This window comes from Neolamprologus multifasciatus, chromosome 14 (genome assembly GCF_963576455.1).
Source record: "Neolamprologus multifasciatus chromosome 14, fNeoMul1.2, whole genome shotgun sequence".
Classification (NCBI taxonomy): Eukaryota; Metazoa; Chordata; class Actinopteri; order Cichliformes; family Cichlidae; genus Neolamprologus; species Neolamprologus multifasciatus.
In genome coordinates, this window is record NC_140452.1 from 22,964,562 (window position 1) to 22,988,408 (window position 23,847).

Consider the following 23,847-nt stretch of genomic DNA (forward strand, 5'->3'; position numbering starts at 1 on the left):
ACCTGATGTGACGAAACTTGAACTTTCTGGAAGATTTGCATCCTGCTACTGGCAAAAAAACCAAAACAGCATTTTATGAAAAGAGCATCATAACAAAAGCCAAGCATGGTGGTGGTAGTGTGATGTTCTGAGGCTGCTTTGCTGCTTCAGGAAGTGGACGACTTGTCGTAATTGATGGAACCATGAATGGAACCACCTCAAGCAGACTTGGGTTACGCAGTACAACAATGATCTGAAAGGTAAGTCCTCCTCTGAATGACTCACAAAGAAAATTAAGGTTTTGAAGTAGCCTAGTCAAAGTCCAGATTTAAATCCAGTTTCTTAAATCCAAACCTCATACAGAGGTTATCATCAGTGGCTGAATTCCTCTGTAAAGATTTCCTCCACAGCGATGTGAAAGACTCATTACCATTTATCATAAACACTTGATTGCAGTCATTGTTGCCAAGGGTGGCGCAACCAGTTATCATTTTATTTTGTTTAATTTTGTGTAATATTAAAATGTGTTTGATGATCTTACACATGTAGATGTGCAAATATGCAAATAAATAAATAAATAAAAATAGCCAACAAAGAAAAATGTGTTAAAGCTAACGCTATCCAGAGCTTAGAGCCTCAAGCCAGCAGCCTCCGTATGAGCAAAGGATCACAGCAGTTAAGAAAAAAAATAATGGAGCTGAGTGAAAAAGAGAAAGGGGTGGATGTCCTGTAATATGGTGAAGTTTTAAACATACTGTAAAATGATGTAAGTACCTGACATGCGATTTTTTAAATAAATCTGTTCCATCTTATTTTGTTTGGTAAGGTAAGATTGGTCAGGTAAAGTCAAAAGCTCATTTTTGGTATCGCTTTCCAATGGCAGAGCACTTTATTTATACTGTCACTTAAATGATTTCATTATGCAAATATTATATTGCATTGAGTGGAATTAAATTCTGTGTCCATATGCTGTCACTTACAATTCTTGGAAAGAAAATAGCTTATGGCAAAAATCGGTATTCCACAGTTGGGGCTCCTCTATGAAAAACCCAGAGAAACCTGCAGCATGTGCAGCAGTTCTGACATGTCGCCAACCAGCTGCCCATATAGCCTTGTTAACACTACCTTGCGAGCGCAAACATCGTAAAATCTCTCTCGTAGGCTTCCAAGTCAACAGGGAGTTTGAAGGATTAGATGTCATCCCCTCATGAACAGACAGGGATGGTGAAAGATTAGCTGTCATCTTTCAAAAGATCAGAGAGGACACAAGCACCAACTGTTCCTCTCTGTTCTGAACACAAAGGACCCATATTAAACACTGTCTGCAACAGTTCCCAGACTAATTTTATACTTGTAACAGCCTGCAATATTTTGTGATGGGTTATGTTATCCTTTTACAGATTGGAGTGATGATGTGAATAGAAGAGAATGAAATAAATCAGTCTGGGTAACAACTGCCAACAGAATTAACCACTTGACAGTGCTTCAAAATGCCACACAGAAACGACTTTATCATTTATCACTGTTTCATTGTCTTGTACAGTGTCTAAAATCAGCACTTTAAAACAACAATTTGAAGAAAAAGACCGCTCGAAGCAAAATATGATACTGTGCATTTAAAATATGGTTACAGTTTGATCCTTTGAACAACTTCAGGTAGAAAATAAAACAAATATTTTTCTAAAATGGTAATGACAGATTAGCTAAAGGGAGCAAAAGGCATGGAGAGAGAGGCATACTGTACGCATTTGTTGTTTAACCAGCCACATAGTTAAGTACTTACATGCATTGGTGACTGCAAAGCTGTTGGCAGTCTCTATGTTGTCCACATGTGGCACCAGGTTAAAGGGAGCTTCCGTAGCATTAGGGCTGGTGTTGTGAAGGAAGATAGCTAGTCGAAAAGCTGTATACTCCTGATCAGTATTCCTAATGAACAATCCACCTAGAAAGAGGGACAAAGAGAGAAGAAGAGAGGCCAAGAAGGTAAGAAACATGATTCAAAAGAAAGGAAGTGAGTTATTGTGTGGCGGAGAGGGGTCGGGTGGGAAAAGTCACGAAAGACGGAGAGTGACAGGTAGAAGAGTAATGAGGGGAACGAAAGATAAATGGGGAGGGCAGAGAAAAACAGAGGAGGGGAGAAGTGAGGAGATAGCCAAGATCTTCATTAGCTTTGTTATAAAAGGTAATTTGTCTTTTAGCACATTCTCGCTCTCTGTCTCACGCACAAACATGAATACCAACACATTTATGGAGGCTCACACTGCAAACTGCATTGATGAAATCTGAGTAAGACAGAGAGGTGGAGAGGAAAGGAGAAGAAAAGAGAAACGACTAAGCTGTCGGGAAAGCCATCAGAGAGATAATGAGTCTGAGAGGACTTAAAAGAAAACAGATCAAAAAGTGCCAGCCAAATAAAGGAGGAGGATATGCCATGAAAAAACACAGGGTAACAGAGAGCAAGTGTTAAAAGTCGTTGTTTTTTTTTTTTTAAATGAGAGCTTCCCCTCATGCAGTTCAGTGAAAGAGAATGGGAAGAAGAGTTAGGAAGAAACAGAAAAGGTAGCTGTATTGCATAAAACAGGAAAAAAGGCCAAGTTAACAAGAAGATAAAACTTGTAGGATATGTAGGAAAAGAACTAGAGAGATAGATGGGACTGACGCGTTACTACCTGTACTAGAAAGGAAAGAAAAAAACGGGGGAAAAAGCTATTAAAGGTCATGTAATCTTTTCCATGCATTCTCAATGGAAAAGATTCTGTTCTTTAACCTTGAAAAAATATGCTACCTGTAATATAACACCAGTAACTTCTAAAATCAACAGAAGAGATCAAAAATGTTATAGATATGCTAGGTATTTGCCTTCAGTGAGACTTAAAAGGAACAAAATATGAATTAAATAAGTGGGTGAGACAATGTTTGAAAAGCTCTGAGAGTGACCCACCCACTTTCACTGCAGTCTAGTGAAAAACTAAGTACACCCCATAATTCAGCACCTTTAGAAGCAAAAACTTCACTTCAAAAATAACTTTAATATAACTTCATCAGTCTCTCACATCACGATAGAGATATTTTGGCCAACTCTTCTTTGCGTCACTGAAATTCATTGAGGTTTGAGGTTTGTTCATGCACAGTTCTGTTGAGGTTCCTCTCAGCATTTCAGTCAGTGTGAATGCTGAAATTTGACTGTGTCATTGTAACAGCTTGAGTCTTTTCTTTTTCAGCCGTTCTGTTGTAGGTTATTGCTATGCTTGGGATAGTCATCGTCCGGCTGCATGACTCAATATTGGCTAAGGTTTAGCTGTCGAACAGAGGACCTCCCATTTGACTCTAGAACACTTTGGTGTACAGCAGAATTTAAGGACCACTGTGGCTGAAAAACAAGCTCCTTGTTCAAAAAGTCTTGTCATTTGTTCAGGTTCAGCTTTGCAAACCTAAGCAATGCTGTCATGTTCTATTTTGAAGAGGCTTAATCCAGAAAACCCATCAAGGACATACTTATTCAATCTTTTCATGAACTTTTCCATTGGTCTGACCATTTCGCAGTCTAACCATGGTGCAAATTCACTGGGAGGTCCATTCTTTGTGGTATTTTGCCAATTAATACCCGAATACTTCAAAATTGTAAACTGGCAAAAGGTCTCTTTTTCTAGAGGTGCTTAAACTTGCTCATGATGAGGTGATCAAATATCTGGCAGCATCTGGCATCTACTTACCTTCCTAATTCCTGTGGAAACATTAAGGGTGTACTTAGTTTTTCACAGGACTGCAAAGAGTGATGTGAAAATGTTTAGGGTTTTTTTTCACATCAACTCATATGCAAAGAATAACCCCTTGTAAACTACACATCAGCAGCCTAAGCTATGTTAAGATAACATAACATAGCAAAATTCTATCAGCTAAAACTCTGAAAAAACTGGATTTTTCACCTGATTAACTCCAACAGATGGATGGCAGCAATGAACCTCCAACCACCAAAGAAGAGAGAAAACCAGTGAGCGAAATGGTCTGTTTGACTGAACCATCTGGGATGTTGTGTTGTAAACTGTTTTAAACGTCAATCACAAATGTACTCGGCAGTCAGAAGACAATAAAATCAAGCCACAACCTAAAGGAGCTTTTAGAGCTATCGAGCAGTCAGTGCTGTTAACAGTTATGTCTTGTGTTAGATACATATTAAAATTGTACGTATGAAAGGAACTCGCAGGCACTTTCTTGTATCTTTAAAATACTTAGCAAGTACTTGGATAAATCATTTATTTAGTGTCATAACTAAAAAACACACCTGTAGCGCTTACTGGCAAGTAGTCCTTTGTAGCGCATCTATAAGTCCAGGCGGTTTGTTGTTTAGCTATAAGTGCTCAGGATCAGGATCTTGCAATTTATCTTGCAATTCTTGCAATTTAACAGGTATTAGAAGGCATGAGTGCATCATTGGAGTTTTAACAGGTTTACACATGGCTACCTGTCCGTTTTTTGGATTGATTTTATTTAAATTTCCTCAAATTTTAAATGATATAGCACACAGCTGTTTAACCAAGCTGCTCAACTTATATAACCCCAAAAAGAGCACGGAGATCATCTTTCCTGATGCTCTTAGTGCAGGTCTTAATTTAAGCATAGAGGGGATCGGGCTTTTGCAGTTGCAGCCTCTAGTGGAAAAACCTGCCACTAGATATTTGTACTGCAGTCTATACAGTCTTTTAAATCCCATCTTAAAACTCCCTTTTTCTATTTTGGATTTTAATTCCAGTTCAGTTGGACTTCCTGTTACTCTTGAGTCCCATTAGTGTCTTTTTTATGTTGTGGTGTCTTTTTTTGGTTTGTTTTAGTCACATTTAACTGTATTTATTTGTTTTTATGTTTTGTTTTGTTGTGCTTATTTTACTGAGCTAAGATTTTAACTTGTTTGTTTCGTAAAGCACTAGGTCATCCTTGTTGCTTTGTTCTATTGAAATAAAGATTGACATTGACGTTAAGATAATCACATAAATTAATTCTGCCTAACATTACGACTTGAGGAAAACCAACGTGAATTAGTTTGAACCGAGTCAGGCTCAAGTCAACTGAATTGGATTACACGAGCAGACTGTGAAGCCTTGACATTGCTTTGCGAGAGAGAGAGAGAGGAGAAGAGGGGTTGAGAAAGGGATGACAGGGGAGGAGTTGGGAGGCAGAGCATATTGAACAAAGCAATTATCACTACATAACATGTCACTTATCTATGTGGCTGCATGTGTCCCTTTAATACATCAGCTTCACTCTGATTTCTAGTGTTTCTTCTACAAAGCCCAGACAAATCATCAGTAACCATCTCCAAATATCAAGACACACGTCTGTACACATACACAGAGACCTTACAGCTGGAGCATGTGTGGGAACTGCGCAAATTTCACAAGAAATAATTTTGTGCAAACATTACAATTTCAACTGAATTGTTGTATGGCTTATGATTAGAAATTCCAAGTGGTTTGTTCAAAAATGAAAATATATTTTAGTTCTAGGGTAAAATATCCTCTGAGAGAACACACACACATATACACACACTTAACACGTACTGAAACTAGATGAGGACGTCATTGCAGTAGTTTGTCAAATAATTTTTTCTACATATTCACATCTTTATCCTTCTTTGTCTCACACTCTCTTTTTCAAACACACGTATTTGAAAAGAAATTGTCTGTGCATCCAGTGGCATTACACTTGTGTGCAATGCAGAGATATGCAAATGACTTCTCAAGTAAGCCCGAGAGCCAAGTGGATGATCATGTATGTATATTGGAGTGTTTTAAGGAGGCTGGCCAGAAGGAGGGAAGAAAAGACTGCATGTGTGTGCTTTAGCATGATCGTGCATGCTTCATACAGCATGTAGACGTGTGCAAGCATGTTCACTGTGAGCATGTGTTGTTGAATGTTTAGATGCGTGCTTGACATTTGTAACTACTCAAATGCGCAGAATACACCAGGTGTGCATTACTCTAACTGTATGTGGACAGTGTATGTGTGCACATCCATGCTTGAATATCAGTGCAAATGTGTGTATGTGTGTATGCGTGTACCCGTGTGTATAAAAAACAGGAAATATTTAACGCATTAAGTTTATTGGCAGCTGTAGAGAGACAGAGTCAAGGAGGCGAATCTCATTATAGGACCTCCCAGCTGCCCCCCACAAGGAGTGATGCAGTGCATTCATTATCACACACATGCCTGGCTGGATGTGTGTATGTTTGTGCTTGAAGCAAAGAAGGGGAGGAAGAGATTCTGAGCATGTGTGGTGGTTCATATGAGCAAACCCATGATTCAGATGCAGTTAACTTCATCTTAGATCTATTAGATGGCTTGAAATACAGGCTCATCCCGCACTGACACGGGGTAACTGGAAAAGGGCAGACAGAGAGAGAGAGAGAGAGAAAGAGAGAGAGAGAGAGTGTGTGTGTGTGTGTGTGTGAGTGAGAGAGAGAGAGAATACTGCAGTGTCTAAACACTGAAGAAGACTAGAAGGGAACAAAGCTCGCTGAAACATTCATGAGCCCCGAACAGCGTTTAAAATACACGCAAATACATTAGAAGGACAGACAGAGTGAAAGCGTTTGTGTGCATTTATAAACCATATGAGTCACAACCGAACCAGCACTAAAATATCTTGGATTAGAAAAATAATAATAAAAGTAAGAAAAGATGCACCACAGAGGGAATGTTCCTATAGTTATATGTTCTTCTGTTCCTTCATTCTTAAGTGAATTTCTCGTGTTTTACAGAATCTTATGGTTTGCTGGGTCCTGGTGCACCTTTTTTTCATGGTGACTGCTGTCCGCTAAAAATCCACCAAAATTCCGCGTAGTGTGTCAGATCTGAGTGTCCGTGCGTAAAATCAGTAATCCTCCAACTCACCTATCTGCACTGAGCTGGGGAAAGCCCCTGTCGCCAGCCCCCAAAGGGTGGAATACACCCCGAGAAAGTGCCAAGAAAAAATTATAATCCTCATTTTTCTTTAATTCAATCCCTTCAGAAACTGTTGAGAGACATCGAGGGAGATGGGGAAGATGCGAAAAGACAGAAAAAGGCGCTAGAAAAAAAGAGACGGGGAAAAAAGAGAGAAGAAGATAAGAGAGGTTTTATTTTCCCCCGTTTCCCGGGTCGTATTCCTATTCCATGGTGGTTTCGGTCGGTTCTTTCCCTGCAGTGTCCGCTCAGGAGAAAGCTGTGGGTCCGGTGCACATGTGAACACAGGGAGAGAGAAAGAGTGAGGGGAAACTCGTAGAATGATTGGCGAGCAGGGAGAACAGCCTGCATGGAAGAACTGGACATGCGCGCCCAGTCTCTCTCTCTCTCTCTCTCTCTCTCTCTCTCTTCAGCTCGTCCGCCCCTGCTCTGTCTCTCACTCACTCACCCAGGGTTAGACGGACTGTTTCTCCATCTCCTTCTACATCTTCCACCCTCCTTCTCCGACGTCTTTAGGTTTGCTTGAACCCAAATGGTAAATTCTGGACGGGTTAAAGTGAAGAGAAAAACACGACAACAGAACTCATGTTTAATCTGTCAATGAATGATTCACAAAAGGGGTGCGCGGGGCATAAAGTCAGAAAATCAAAGTGATTCATTTGAAAATGCGACGTTTAACATAAATACTGTTGGGTTTTTTGGGGGTGGTGTTGTTGTTGGTGGGGTTTAAGTCCAAAGTGAGAGAGTGACAGAGAACGCGCGCTTGTGAATAACTAATTACATTACGAACCCAATCCATCCTCACGCAGCGCTCCACTCCGCTGTCAGAGCGGAATATGTGTGTCCAACCTGTGCAAACCTGTGAGGGAAACCTCAAGCTCTCTTTAACTACCGGACGCCGTTCGCGCCCCGAGTGCCAGCTAAAATCATCGTTATTTCAACGTCACGACCCCGTGAGCGCAAACATCTGCCCAGTGAGGGGAAAACTGCAAATACAGGAGAGACGGTGGGACCATTCCTTGACACGGGCTCATAAAAGTCTGAAATAATGAGATAGTCGGAATAGCTTAGAATAAGGGAATAAAACGGCGGAAAGGGAATCATAGCTCGGAGTACACCGTGTTAGAGTGCGTTATGTTAATGCCGTATCCCATTCAGAGTCGTTTAATCTAGCCTGCCGGTAGCAGGTCGGTAAAACTGACAGACGGTCTGGGATCGCGTAGTTACACGGTGGAGAGCACAGTTTCATTTTTCCAGATGGCAAAACGAAAGGGTTGCTTCACGGCTTGTCCCAGTGAAAGATGTACTCTGCCCGTCTTTGAAGGGTTTTCCCGGTCGGTTGCAAGAACATGCGACTAAATCAAACAGCCTGGAAAAATGCGAGTTCAACATTTTCCACTCTACATCTCTACCCTCCGAGAATGTTAATTCACTTACAATTAAGACTCTCTTTCCGCGATGTAGCAGCATGCAAACGGGTGATTTTATTTGATTTAAAGCTAGAGTTTTTTTCCATAGAAGCAAACACTCTGCATCTTATTGTAGCCTGGCCTTATTATTGTGCTTGGATGAACAGGGTGGCATCGTTGATCTTGGCTGGTTGTTTACCCCCATCGGGCAGTATCATGTGCAAGCATTTTATATTCAAAAGCTACACGCCGAGGGTTCATGTATATTCAGAGTCCTGCAAACCAATGTCCAGCAGTTTGAAGCCTCAAGTTCCTCCACCGCACTGACGAAATCTGTCCATGGTGCTGAAGTCAAACTGAGCTACAGGCAGGCTGACTCGTCACTGCTCTCACACCATGTGCCGCTGAGAGCAAACAATCTGCAGGTATCGCTGAAAACAATCATCACACCAGAACATAATGATGATGAGTTACTTCCCTCTGGACAAAGGTGTGCTAATTAGTACCTACCTCTTACTGTGACTGTTACTTGGCCGGATGGCATCATTGTGTATGCCACATAAGATACACTTATATATACATTTTCTGACATTTTAATTTAGTCAAGTATGCAAATTGTAGTAATCTACTTGATAATTCCTTGTTTTGGTGAAGTCTAATGTAAACTTATACATCGATATAATTATACCAAGTGTTGCAATGTGGCTGTAATGGAAAGGATCTCATAGGATCTCAGAAATTCAGTAGCACTGCTTACTCATCATATCATGTATATGTGGACTATCTATGTGAACATTTTCTATGTTGCAGACAATACAAATGCATGCCAGAATGGCCTCTGTCGAGACTAAAGCCACAGATCCACTGATCCATTGTGCTGCTTTGTGCAAAAGTCACTTGCCAGAGTGGGCAGAATGTGGTGTTGGGAACCCAAAGTGAAGATATTTTCTCAGAGTTTTCAGTGTAGGGCTAAGCCATCTGTACAATAATTTGTTGCATGGTAATGGACATTTATTGTGGTTTATTTTGAGCACACAATCACCTCATATTTAAAACTGTGGAGTGTAAATGTCCCGCCCATTGAATTTAAGCTCACTAAATGTAATAATAGCTTTTACCACTGTCATTTGCCAAGTCACTTTCTGCAACAATGCAATACCATTAGAAATCAACTCTGGACATCAGCGGCTTTCCCATTACTGATATAGTCATTTTAAACAGTGATGACAATAAATAAAACCCTACAGTAATTTTTAAAAGTTTAGTTATACAGAAAGCAAAGCTGGCAAAAGCAGGTAGCAGTTTAATAACTGTTAACTCTACAATATGCATGTAAAAATGTATTTTATTAGTCAATGTAAACTGTGGTAAAATCTTCACACAAAAATATTCAGATTGTAATTTGAACATCTTCTAGAGAGGCAAAAACTTGGCATTCCTGAGTATACCCAAAAAGAACAAGTTCACCATAATAACCGACATCTGGATTCCACTGGTTTCATCTTCCAGGTGGTCCCATTTCAATGGCACAAGAACACCATATGACTCAGATGTGTGTATCAGTGGCTTTGTTTGTGTGTAAGGCAAATTGAACAATCAAAACAAAGCAGCCACTGAATTAAACTGATGTACCAACAGATTATTAAATCATTAAATTATTGCCTGGCCAGAGTTTGTTTTGCACTACCAGTCAAAAGTCAGACTCATACCCAGTAGATAATGAACTTCGCCAGTGCTGCCCTTTTATCACTGATGATATTCTTAACTTTTATGAACAGAAGCTCTGGATGCAGGCAAAGGATGTCGGGATTCTGTTGGCTTCACTGAAGGTTGACCTCCAGCGTGCACTGTTGAGTGTATAAGCACTGGCATGTTCTACTGGGAGAGACTTGCTGGGTAGACTGAGGATATGCTGGAAAGATTATGTATATCTGCTCACTTGAGAATGCTTCAGTGTCCGCCTGGAAGAGCTTGAAAGATGTGGATGGGGAGAAGGAGGTCTGGGCATGCATGGATGGATGAAATTAACATGAGGATGCTTTAAAAATAATAACTTGAATAGTTTCTTAAAGTGAATATTATTGCTTGCAAGGCAGCTGGGTTTTTGCAAGATTTGCAAGATCCTGATCCTGAGAGAATTCATCTTGTGAGACTTCACAGTATGTGTGCTACAGGCAAGTACTTTTTTTTTTGAAAGTGCCTTTCCCCGTGTGCTTTTTATGCACAAATGTTCATTGCACAGAAAGCCAGAATGATGAACTACATACTTAAATACCTATAACTACATAATTGACTGCCTGCTTGTTCTGAAAGCTTCTCAGACTGTGGCTTGTTTTTGCAGGGATCAATAGCAGGATTATTTTAGGCTGACCTGTGGTGGACAGCAATAGACAAAGAGATTATTTGTCACCTGTCACATACTTTTTGGACAGTTTACAAATACAAATTCCCAGCATTCAAAAGGTAGCATGTTGCATTATATATATTATATTGTTCGGCGGCCTGGAAATATGTCAAGTAGACAGAAAAAATAACTAAATGAAGACGATATAGAAAGGAGAGTTTTTAGTTCTGTCTATATACTTCTGTTCTACTCATAGTAAGTCAATACAGATAATGCTACAGCAGAAAATGATTGCACATTCCCTCATATCTTGCAATATCTAGCTGTAACCAATTTCTGAATCCATTCATCAATATATACATTGCCTCTGAGGCATTCTCTTCCTCTGCTGGATTGAAGTCATTTGCTAAGTTCACAGTCAATATACCACCCCAGTAAAAACGACAGATTAACAAAGAGTCCCATAGGCTTGTAGTAAATGACACTCTCGTGTTTGCTTTTTCAGCTGACTCAAATCAGAATGGGTGTAAAGTGAAAAAGAAATTTTTACTTTTCATTCGGCTGTTTCCTGAAAGTTTAGATAAGCAATCCAGTTTTAATCACTGTTGCCATATTTCATGTTACTAAATACCTTCTACTGCATTTAATTTATCATCAGTAAACTAATATAGTAAGATACACTATATCGCCAAAAGTATTCACTCGTTTGTTTTCACACGCATATGAACTTGAGTGACATCCCATTATCAATCCATAGGGTTTAATATGATGCCAGCCCACCCTCTGCAGCTATAACAGCTTCAGCTCTTCTGGGATGGCCTTACTCAAGGTTTAAGAGTGTCCATCCATCCAACCATCTTCTTCCGCTTTATCCGGGGCCGGGTCGCGGGGGCAGCAGCCTAAGCAGAGAAGCCCAGACCTCCCTTATCCGGGGGAACGCCAAGGCGTTCCCAGGCCAGCCGAGAAATATAATCTCTCCAGCATGTCCTGGGTCTGCCCCGGGGCCTCCTCCCGGTGGGCATGCCCGGAACACCTCACCCAGGAGGAGAAGAGGGAGGCATCCTTATCAGATGCCCCAACCACCACAGCTGGCTCCTTTCGATGTGGAGGAGCAGCGGCTGTACTCTGAGCCCCTCCCGGATGGCTGAACTTCTCACCCTATCTCTCAGGGAGAGGCCAGCTATCCTTCGGAGGAAGCTCATTTTCGCTGCTTGTATCCGCAATCTCATTCTTTCGGTGCAGCGTCCGCAGCACCAATCCATCAAAAGTTCCCATTAACACACTCTGTCAAACAGACAGATGGTTTAAGAGTGTGTGGGCACATTCTTCCAGAAGGGGTTCTTCCAGAACCACATTTGTGAGATCAGACAATGATGTTGGACAAGAAGGCCTGGCTAGCAGTCTTTACTCTAATTCATCCCATACGTGGTATGTCGGGTTGAGGTGAGGACTCTGTGCAGGGCCAGTCACGTTCTTCCACATCAAACTCCCTCATCCATGTCTTTATAGATCTTGCTTTGTGCACTGTTTGCAGTTATGCTGGAACAGAAATGGGCCATCCCCAAACTGCTATTACAAAGTTGTGAGCATAGAGATGCTCTACTTGACGAAGAAAGCTCATTCCATGAAACTCTCTATGCACTGCTTTTGTGGTAATCTGAAGGCCACATGAAGTTTGACGGTCTGTAGCGATTGACACTGTGCGCCTCAGCATCCACTGGCCTCCGCTCTGTGATTTTATGTGGCCTACCACTTTATAATGCTGTTGCAGTTGCACCCAATCACTTTTACTTTTTTTATAATACCACTAACAGCTGACTGTGGATAATAGCAAAGAAATTTCACAGGTTTCATCCTATCACTGTACCATAGTGGAATTCACTGAACTCCTATATCTATCTATCTATCTATCTATCTATCTATCTATCTATCTATCTATCTATCTATCTATCTATCTATCTGTCTGTCTGTCTGTCTGTCTGTCTGTTAGATCGTAAGTTGTGTTTCCAGCAGCCACTGAGCAACTTGTCACCACTCGTGCTTAAAAGGTTACAAGAAATAACCATCATCCCCTCCACTTTGAGTGCTGGTTATTCATCCATCATTCTCTTTCTTGTGATGACTCATCAGTCTAAATGTCCTCTTCCTCCTCCCCATCACCTCCTCCTTCCCCACCTTCCGCATACTTCCTACAGCTCTTCGGCTTCATCCTCTACCTTAACCATGATCTCTGTGACTCATCCTTTTAACCATATTCACATAACCATATTCCTCCTTCCCCACTCTCTTTTTTAACCCTCCCTTATTTCCGTTAGCACTTCATTATGTTGATATCATAATCTATCAGACCTCTCAGTAGTCTTCCCTCTACTTTATCTTTTTATCTAATTCTTGTCCCCAACCCTTCCCTTCCTGCAACTTGACCTGTAGTACCATGTCAAAATGTGTCCTATGGCCCAGCTTCCCTTTAGCCAGCTTGCACCTTGTTGAAAACAGACCAAAAAAAAGGAGCATTCGTAGATATGCATCAATGGATTGTGTTACACCACGAGGTTGGAGCTGCATTACTCTAAGTAGAGTGACAATCAATGCAAATCAATGACATCCGGTGACCAGTGCATTTATAACACGTAGCAGCTATTGTTTAGCTCATGTGACTTCAGACTGTTAAAAAATGCATGCTTAGTAATGCCCCTAAATGATGACAGTGGGGATATAATGTAGACATAGGTGTTGGTCATTTTTACACCCATTACTATAAAATGCAGCTTTTTTCCCCCCAAAAATTGGCATGCATATTGAAAGTGTAGATAGACGTCAGTGTGCTCAGTGAAAGTAACAGATCAATACAAATTTAAATCAAAATTAAGGTGTGAAAGACTTAAAGCAACATGTTCGGCAGTTGCGCAAGGCTGGTGCGACAGCCCACACATTGAGTACTTACACAAACCTCGGAAGACATTTGAAGGTCTTTGCAGATCGATGACTGACTGAGGAAATATGCAGATTATGGTTACAGACTCTGCTCAGTCTCTCCCACACCTGTGAAATTAGAGCCCTCTGTGCCAGTAAACCATGACTTGTAAATAAATGCTATTATGGTTTGATTCAGTGACAGAGTGGCAGTGTGCCGCATCAATATGACTACCGGCAAGAATTAACGTCAGGCTAAATTAGAGGCAGCTACAACTGTGAGGAAGCTAGTAATTCAGAGATTAAGCCAGCAGTGTTGTGCTCATCATTAACTTAACAGGACGCAATTTATGTATTTGTTCTTTTTTTGAAGGAGTGACATTGTCTAATGTTTAAATACTCCCCATAAACACATGAATAATGCAGAGTTAGTGCATAAACAATACAGATGTGTATATATATACACACACACAAGTTATGTATTGAGAAGCCAGCACAGTGATGTGTATAAGTCATAAGCCATTAATGTCCTACCAGTCATCTGATACACAGCTGAACAGTGGAGATGAGACAGATGTCACTGATGTCAAGACATGAAAACTTCCCACAATCCTCAGTTCCAGCAAAGGTCTAGCATGCTGAGGCTTGACGAGAGCAAAAAGAAGGACTACATGGATAAGTGAGTGTCAGAGCCATGATCCAGGATAAAACAAGGAGCATCCTTGAATACATCAGGGAAATGCCCCCCTGAGACAAACTGCTACAAGAACTGCCTCAGGCAGCAGAAGACTGATGGAAATGACTAGGAGGAGGAGAAGAAAATGTCACGGAAGACCAAGTCACTCCAGGCAGAGGTAGAAATCCTATCACTGGCTAAAAAAGAGACAGGTAGCACATTGGCCCTAATCATGACAGCGCTTGAAAGGGCCATAAGCACCAGATCCATAGACATAGGAGCATACTTGCAATGACAACCCTGAGACAGTCCAGCACAGTGGACAGAGTACACTAAGAGGCAAAATCAAGTGGCCGTTATAATATATTGTGCCATATATGGATTAGAGGTCTTGAAGACATGCTAAAAAACTTGCAACTAAAATAACGTTTTACACACACATCACATCCTTCACCAAGCACTTTGTTTATCAGATATAGTATACTGCTGTATGCTTGGCACTACTTGTTTCTGTGGAACCTCTAATCAAATTGAGTTCTGTCCATGGGACTTAAATATAAATACACAGGAGCTCACTGAAGAGACTCATAAAGTGGCACTCAAGTCCTAATGCTTCCCAGTGTAGCAGGGTGATGGGATGTGTTTAGGTGTGGTTGAGGTCTTTTAAGGCTTTCTGCCAGGAGGATTGTCTAAGTCATGGTCAGGTTGTTGAAAGGTTGTATTTTAATCCAGACCATGACCCATTCCTAAACCTAATCAGGTACTTTATTTCCTAGCTTCACTAAACTACACACAAAAAATACTGACTATTATTAAAAAAGCTTTCCATCAAGAAGCCTTTTAGGCAGAAAGCCCCTGAGGGAAAGCAGCAAGAGGGATTTGACTGAAATGCAACTGGCACAAAAGGAACATTCTGAGAGTTGTTCAGAGGCTCCAGTAAGGAACATTTTATTAATAAAACTATTACTGACGAAGCATTTATGTATGTAGGTCTGCATGCATTCGTATTTTCTGTCAGCAACTAAATAAAACAGTTTGCATATATGGATTTAACTTTTTTTTGAAAAATTAAAAATAATAAGTCAAAGTCAGAAGCCAAATATAACAGTAAAATTAAATATAATGTACTTACAGTATTTGGATGAAATAGAAATACAACTCATGTAACATTTTGGTAATAATACAACAAGAAATGACACACTGAAAAATAGTACAATTAAGTACAAGCTTTGCACGAGTGGAGGCTAACACTTGCTCTTAATTTGGCTCACATGGCATTAAGTGGGTATTGGACGTGAGAGGAATTATCATGAAAGAAGGGGAAAGTACATGAAACTATATTAATCTTAGATTTAAAGCAGAGTACAGGTCAGGTTCAAACAGAAGCACATGCAAAGGTAGTAACACCCATCACTGAACTCAAACAATTAAAGAAAATCCCACCTCTCTCAAAAACGGACGAAATAGAATAACTCTGGGAGAAATGGAAAATACAGACCACTCCAGGAATAAGGGACATACTTTGTGGGAAAACTACAGATAATCCAGCTTTCAAATATGCTATATATGGAATATATATGCTTCTTTCAATTCATTTTAAATATGATACACTAGGCGTTAAGGTGTTAAATCACATTAACTCTTTATTAACAGGAGGATATGACAGGAAACTGCTACCTTGTTTTCACCTTCTGTGTTCGCCAATTGGAGACACCACTTGATAGCGAGGGAGCTGAGGTCACCCAGAGGCTGCAGCTAAAACTAAGAGTAGTCTCTTTATCTGAATTTGACACTGGGCTCTTCTAAAAGTTAGATACGTTTGTAGAAAGACTTTGATTTTTGTTTTAATTAAAACTTTTTAACCATATTATAAAGTAAGATACATTTATTGCAACCTCAATCTCGCTCTTTCTGCGCACCTTTTTGTGACAATAGTAGTTATCCAATTATTCTTTAAAGTCACATTTAATACTACCCGATTTAGCTGTGCAACAAAAACGCAGCAAAATGCGATGACTGTCACACCTCTGCTTATTTTTATTAAGTAAATTGCTTCCCTTTTGTGCTGAAAGGTCAATCTGCAGTACTTTTGCTTGTTTTTCCAAAGTACTACATGCAAGGAATTAATGTTATCAAAATCAGATTTGAAATAGTTTCATTTGGTTTTTAAGATTACCTTGTGTACCATGGGCCTTCAGAAAATCTGCATTTGTTGTACTCAAGTCTGCATGTATCTTAAGTTGCCCTTTTTAAGAATCCTTGTGGAGATGGTTTAGAGCCAGCAGGCAAATGACTTAGCTGGGCCGGTTGCCAAAACCATTAAATGCCATCCCTGGGTGCCTGTCAGATAATGATTACCCTCTTGTGCAGTGGTCCTGGATCTTCACACACCTTGTCTAAATGCTCTGCCTGGTTTCTGGCAAGGCAGACTAAATGCAAACTGTTTGACAGATCACAGACAGCACTGTCCCCAAAGGCTGGCAGATGGCTTTAAACTGCTTTGATAATATGACCATTTGAACATTCAGGCTCAGGCACACACACATAAATGTGCAGTGCTGCCAATGGAAGTTTACCAGTGCATACAGACATAGAGATCTAAACACATACATGTGCATTTGAGCACCCGTAGGGCTATGAGAATTGTCACTTTGGCTTCCATTGATAGTGATGCACATGTATATATGTAATATTTTGTATTGTAGTTTTAAGTGAATGGATGGAAATAAAATCTATCTCTGCATCTCTCAGTCTGGCCTCTAAGTCAGATCTGCACCATGTCCTTTCTCCTTTTCTCTCATCCTGCCATCAGCCAGCGAAAAACATCTGGGCGTTCATTGTGTGTCTTGATGTGGTGTGTTCACCAAGAGAACACATTAGCTTTGCAGTGAGATTGTGTGTGCATGTGTTTGTGTGTGTTGGTTTCACAGCAAACCTGCCAGGCTAAGCGTCCAACATCTGTGAGTTCAGATGTTTTCTAATGATATGCTAATGGTGCTGGAGGGAGACAAGCACAGAGGCTAATGTAGTGGTCACAAACCTCTGCCTTCCTCTCTTCCTCCATGCTAGAATGATGGTCTACCCATGTTGTGTTCTTCATCTACATCTGGCTGCTGTCGCTGCTCTTTTTAACTTTTTTAAGGATTTAATTACAGATAAAAAAACATTTTTTTTTCACTGAAATATAATGTTTTAACATCATCTGTCACATCAATGGCAACATTTGCACCCATGTCAAATATGTTATTCTGCAACATTAGCTTATTGTGTCAAAATGAATGATTAGTTAAGACTTCTAAATATGACCATGTCATCAGTTAATGTGAAAATCACAAAATTCCTTGTTCTATGAGAAAACATCATTTGAATATAATGACAGTTACAGCATATCTAATGTTTTAATATGTATGTAATATTGTATAAATCAGATAGTGAACACAAGAGGTGAAGGGAGCTGTCAAGCTGCAGAAGTCATGTTGAGCTTGAATGGCATGTAGGACTACAGAAGCAGCTGATAGGCAACTGGAAAAGCTGAGGTTCACGCTAGAAACAACCAAAGCAAAACCCTAGGTGTGGGAAGAGCTTAGTGACAAGACTTTTGGTTGACCTTGAAGTGGTTGTGGCAAACTGATGTCAAGATGGGTTAGGGGCTAGCTGTCCACACTACACACCATGGCTGCGGTGCTTCTAACTTCTAACCTTAACGTCTTAAAGGAATACGTTAAGGTTCCCTTGAATCCCACTGACATGCTTTCTTTAGAGGAATGGAGTGGAATGCCTAGCACTTGAGGCAAGATCACTGAGGTAGCTAAACAGCTCCTTGGTAGCCAGGATCCTGGGGTGGATGAGATTCATTGTGAGGTTTTCAAAGCTCTTGGATGACACACCTCTGCAACACTGCCTGGAAGTCAGACAGATTGGGATGGTGGTTCCCTTTTCAAGAAGGGGGACCAGTGAGCTTCTTCCAGCTTCAGAAGGATCATAGGCTGGAGCCTCCCTTGAAAGGTCTATGCCAGAGTGCTGGGAAGGACGATTGGTCTGCTAGCTGAATAAGGAGGAAAAATGGTATTTTCATCCTAGTTGTGGAAAACTGGACCAGCTCTTTATTCTCTCAGGGATATTCAAGGATGTAGCAAAGCTGTTGATTTACCAGTCAGTCTACATTCCTGCCCTCATTTATGTGCACAAGGACTCTGGGTAGTGATTGAAAGAATGAGATTACAGAAACAAATCAAAATAAAGTCACTATTCCTCCAGTTTGAAAGGAACCAGATGAGGTGTCTTAGACATCTGATCAGGATTACTCCTAGGCACCTGCTAGCCATGTCCTGGTGGGAGAAAATCATGGGACAGACCCAAGATATGTTCAAGGGGTTATATCTCTTTGCTGACTCATATATACATCAGGGAACCAGAACCAGATAAGAACCTAAAAATGGATGGATGGACAATTGCATTAAGAATTTAATGAAACCTTATTTTCTAATAGAAAAGAGACCAATGAACAAAACTGGAAGCATTGGAAAATACCAATTTGCCTCGCATTCTTGAAAATCGAAATTATTTTCCAAAAAGCTACACAGTCTACAAAAATGTTCTTTAATGCACACTTATCATCTGTCACTTGATTAGTTACACTTTGCTAGTAGCGGGTTATGCCCACTTTTGCTTTCAGAACTGCCTTAATTCATTGTGGAGACTCCACAAGGTGTTGGAAACATTCCTTAGTGATTTTGATCCATTTTGACATGATAACAATACATAGTTGCTGCAGATCCATGATGTAAATCACACATTCCACCACATCCCTCTGTTGGATTAAGATCTGGAGACTGTGGATGCCATTTGAACCAGTTTGAAATAACTTCAGTTTTGTGACATGAGGTGTTATCCTGCCAAAAGCAGCCATCAGAAAATCAAATACAAATACATTGTATCAGTTGTTTGTTACTTCCCTCTGTTTGCTTTTGACAAATCTTTTAGGCTTTTATTTTTGAATAAGGATTTCTGTAGTTATACTTTTGTATACAGGATATAAGCTGCTCATCACTCCCCACAAATATGTTACATAAGAAGTTGGTGAACTATAATGAGGAATGAGAAAATAGCTCTCTGGAGCTTATAAGTAGGTGCTTGGGTCGTGGGTACATCAAAACATAAGGGAAGAGAAGTAGGATTCTTGAAAGTCAAAGAAGGAAAAAGGAGATAAATTTTGCATCTTAGTTGTATTTGAAATCAAGAGTATGTTTGGTATCTCATGAAGGGAGATACATGTTTTTTACATGGTGTAAGCTCCATGATGTTGTCTTCAATAGGTCATAGGCTTCAATTGATCAGCAGACAAACTAGGCATCTGACCATCTCCACCCCTCACATTCACTATAATAACCTAAGGTGTAATCTAAAACATGGAATACAACAGTGCTTGTGTGTGTCTCTCTGTGTGATTGAAGGTATGTCAGTGTGTTGAAAGAGCCTGGCCTCAGTAAAATTATTGGGATTTAAGGGGGAGGCAGGAGTTTACACCAAGGTTTTTATGGCAGCTGATTATGACTTGTGATCTCATTGAATGTGTACATGCGTGCGTGTGTGTGTGTGCATGTGTGTGTGTGTGTGTGTGTGTGTGTGCATGGCTGTATTTTATTTGTGCACGGCAGTTGGATATTTATTAACACTACTGTCATTGCCTGTTTGTTTAAGAAAAGCCTGCACTACAAATTGAGTTTGCGTCTGTGTGTTTGTGTATGTGTGTTACTGTAGGGTCTTTAGTGCAGGCTAAAGCACACTGAGGTGATTGTTGTTGCGATTTAAGGCTATATAAATAAACCTTGAATGAATTGAACTAAATTGTTTGTAAGTGTAAGTTTGAGCTGAGCGGAGGAAATATAAGTTACCAACAATTAAACTATTATGATATATGAACACAAGCAGGCCTGCATGTTTAAACAGCCTTTCACGTACACGGCACTGACACTGTCGACCTGAATGTGTTAATATTCAGCTGGAACTCAGTGTAATCAACCTTTCTTGTCCCCAATGAGTAACATACAGACCTGTCTTCATGATTTGAATGTATTATTAAAACCCCAAGCAAAGAGAAATTTAAGGATTTTGATTATGTCATCAGAATTACAGATTATTACCTGGTCTAATATTTTTTCACGATGTCGAGAGGTAAAAACTATTACTGTGGTATCATCATGTCTGATAGCTCCTTCCAGGCAGCAATTTAGAAATTTAAAAAGGTTTGCCTTATGACCAACCCACTCCTTTAAAGGGGGATTTGCAGTGGAATCCGGATCAATGAAAAAAGCACAACCTTGCCCTCCCTCAACACTCTCAACCCCCCAACAGTACCCACATCCAACACTGCAGCACATAGATAAACTGCAATCTGGAAAGTGTTTATGACTGTTGGGGCAAAACATCCACATGTAAGAATCACCGGGAGTCCAAGCATGTGATGGTACAAATGTCCTCTCAAAGATGAAAATGGTGTAATGCCTAAATGTGTTAGCCATCTAACACATTTAGATTAAAAAATCTATTATCTGAATTTTTGTAGACATACTAGTAGTTTCTTCTTTTTGTCTTATCTTCTGTTTCTTTTCAGTTTAGCATTTAAGTGCGTTTAGCAAAGAACAATCAAAGATATTATAACATTTTTTAAATTACATAAACTGTCTTAATTAAAGACAATTTAACTTCATCAATACCCCATCCTCATAAGCAATATAAAATGTCATTAAGATTCAGCCTTGCTAGCCTTGGTAACTGGGGAATGGTCCGCTGGGGCTTCTGCTCCTGGCTGCCGCCACATGTGTTTCATGTTTAAAGGAAAGCCATGTACCTTTTTCGGACTAAGGCCGGGCCACCAGACACCCTACCCAGGCCTGGCTTCAGGGTGGGGCCCCAGGTGAACTGTTCCCTTGTTCTACTCATAGAGGTCTTATGAATCGCTCTTTGTCTGGTCACTCACCCAAATTTGTCATGGGAGAACGTACCAGGGGGCAAAGGCCCCTGGAGAGCATAGCCCTGGGATCCCTGGAAAACACAAACTCCTCCGATACGGTAGTGATTCGCGGAGGGGAATTTTTGTAGTGACCGAAAGAACGAGATTGCGGATACAAGCGGCAGAAATGGGCTTGCTCCGAGAGATAGGGGAGGGGGCCACTGTTCCTCCACATTGGAAGGAGCCAGCTGAGGTGGTTTGGGCATCTGATAAGGTTGCCTACTGGGTGAGGTGTTCCGGGCATGTTCCACCAGGAGGAGGCCCCGGGACAGACTCAGGACAGACTCAGGATATATATATATATATATATATATATATATATATATATATATATATATATATATATTTTTTATATGTACATATTTAATAGGTCTTAACACGGGTAGTACCAGTGGAAGTACAGACAATTTACTGTACCCTGTTAAAGGGAGAGTTGTAAGTTATTAATCTTAAAACATTCAAAAAATATATAAAAACATTTTTAGAAATGTTATTGTTAAGTCAAAGATGACCTGTATTGTATTGAAGAAATGCTGTATCAACTGAAGTCAACATGTTAACAAACTGAGTCTGGACCTTATGTGATGATAAAACCACCATATATTTATATATAAAACGAAATCACCAAAAAAGCGCAAACAGGTGTCATGACAGATTGTAGTAGTTCATTGTTGGCTGTCACAACACAGTGGCATTTCTTGAATGCATATCAAAGAAAAATAACCTTGAGACATCAAAATGCCTGCAATGTACCTGGCACAAAGACAGCTCTTACAGTTTACTGCATTCATTCATTCTATGAACCAATGGTGAACCCAACCATGCATACTAATGAAAGACAAGATGCTTGAAGAGAAGAGGGTTTATCAAACCTATGACACGGTTTGAATAGCTGAAACGTCAACAGAAGAAAACACGAGTACTCACACCAGTGGCAGTATACATGGAAACATATTTTCATCCCTTATACGTTAACTACAAATACATGCATGTGGATGTTTTTTAGGCTGAAAAGCAGCACACATTTGGACAATTTCCCCTCTATTTGAATATTCATGAGCACCTGCTTTTTACCAAACATTCACAAGATCACTACTACAACATGAATGTACTGTACTGCAGTGGTCCCCAACCCCCAGGCCTCGGACCGGTACCGCTCCGTGAGTCGTTTGGTACCGGGCCGCGAGAGTTGAGCCTCAGGTGTGAAATGTATGGTTTTCAGGGTTTTTATTGGTTTTCAGCGTTATTTTGTTATCGTTTTTATCGTTAACTCGGTTTTCCTGGGTCTTTTCACATGTGTTATGAATAAATCTCGGGTTTTTTTGGTACCGGTACTAGTTTTATTTTGTTGTATTTATCCGCGACACCTTAAAGGCCGGTCCGTGAAAATATTGTCGGGCATAAACCGGTCCGTGGCGCAAAAAAGGTTGGAGACCGCTGCTGTACTGTATGTCCCTCTGAATTGATTATAGGTATTGCGCTATGCATAAGTTGGTGTTGGAGTAGAATTTTATCATGGGTGCAACTTTCAGCACACACGTTTTCATTAAAACTTAATTACAGAAACAATATCTAATAACCATGAAACATTCTTCAGAATTGAGTCTTTTTCTAATGTTATCTAATCCCAACCCTTTTCTAGTAATGCCATAATTAAAGTACTACTGTACAAATGAACAATAGCATTGCTTAATCTATTTAAATGCCCACTGAAGTGTCTTCTCTTGTTGTTGCAGACAAAACCTTCAAACATGTGCATTATGAAAAGGAAACTTTCTGAATTTAATAGGTGAAACACACAGAAATGTCATACATGCATCATATTTTCTTCTTCTTCAGCAGGTTGGTTTAATGTTATACAACTGGATTATTGCTGCTTTAAAAAAATTAGGCAAACCTCTTATTTATGCATAACAGCTGTGGATGGTTCTCTTTTGCAGATTTTCTGCAGATTCAATTAAAATTTGCACTAAATTTGAATAGAAACCAAGCCAGCATAGTGAACAAACCCACACAATCAAGACAAAGGAATACTCCAAGCAACTCAACACAATGCCAGTTTCAGCTGTCAGTCATTTAAACATGGTAAGCAGTAAGCTGAATGTGTTTGAGTGTGTGTTGCGGAGCGGCTGAAGGCTTCTAGTAATGAAGACAATTACTGTTTTCCTTCTGTTCCTGTCCTCTTGTTTGGCCTGTTAGTGGAACACAAAAACAGAGATGTTCTTTAATCAACATGAATAATGGAACGCTTGCTTCCACTGTAAACAGCCGAACAACATGTCTGTACTCTACTCGTGTCTTAACTTGTTCTGAACTTGTACATGCGTGGGACAGAAAGAGAAGAACGTGTGTGCGGAAGCAAGTCTTGCATTCAAAATTAATCCATGCAACGGTGATCAGCTATGAGTGCATACTGTATTTCTATGAAATATAAACACAGTGAAGTATTCCACAACTAGTTTGTGCCTATGAAAAAATTATGTTGCTCTCAACATGACACAGTTGTTATTTTTGGCACTGAAAGTAAAAGTAATACCAAGGCAGTGTGTGAGTGTGTAAGTGTGTGCCGATTTAA

At 40.2% G+C, this 23,847-nt stretch overlaps 1 protein-coding gene across 6 annotated transcripts in view; it reads right to left on the reverse strand.

The window, feature by feature from the left end:
* Nucleotides 1-7,289, reverse strand: part of gria4a (glutamate receptor, ionotropic, AMPA 4a) — a 107,866-nt gene extending 100,577 nt beyond the window's left edge. For 3 of the 6 annotated variants that reach the window (XM_085131472.1, XM_085131473.1, XM_085131476.1), the window contains exons 1-2: nt 6,868-7,289; nt 1,763-1,921 (exon numbers count right to left, since the gene is read on the reverse strand). In XM_085131472.1, coding sequence (XP_084987598.1) covers nt 1,763-1,921; nt 6,868-6,961 — 253 coding nt within the window. In that variant the 5' untranslated portion in view covers nt 6,962-7,289. The remainder of the gene's footprint in view (nt 1-1,762; nt 1,922-6,867) is intronic. The other 3 variants (XM_085131478.1, XM_085131477.1, XM_085131479.1) reach the window with 2 other exon arrangements.
* Between the last annotated feature and the right edge of the window lie 16,558 nt (nt 7,290-23,847).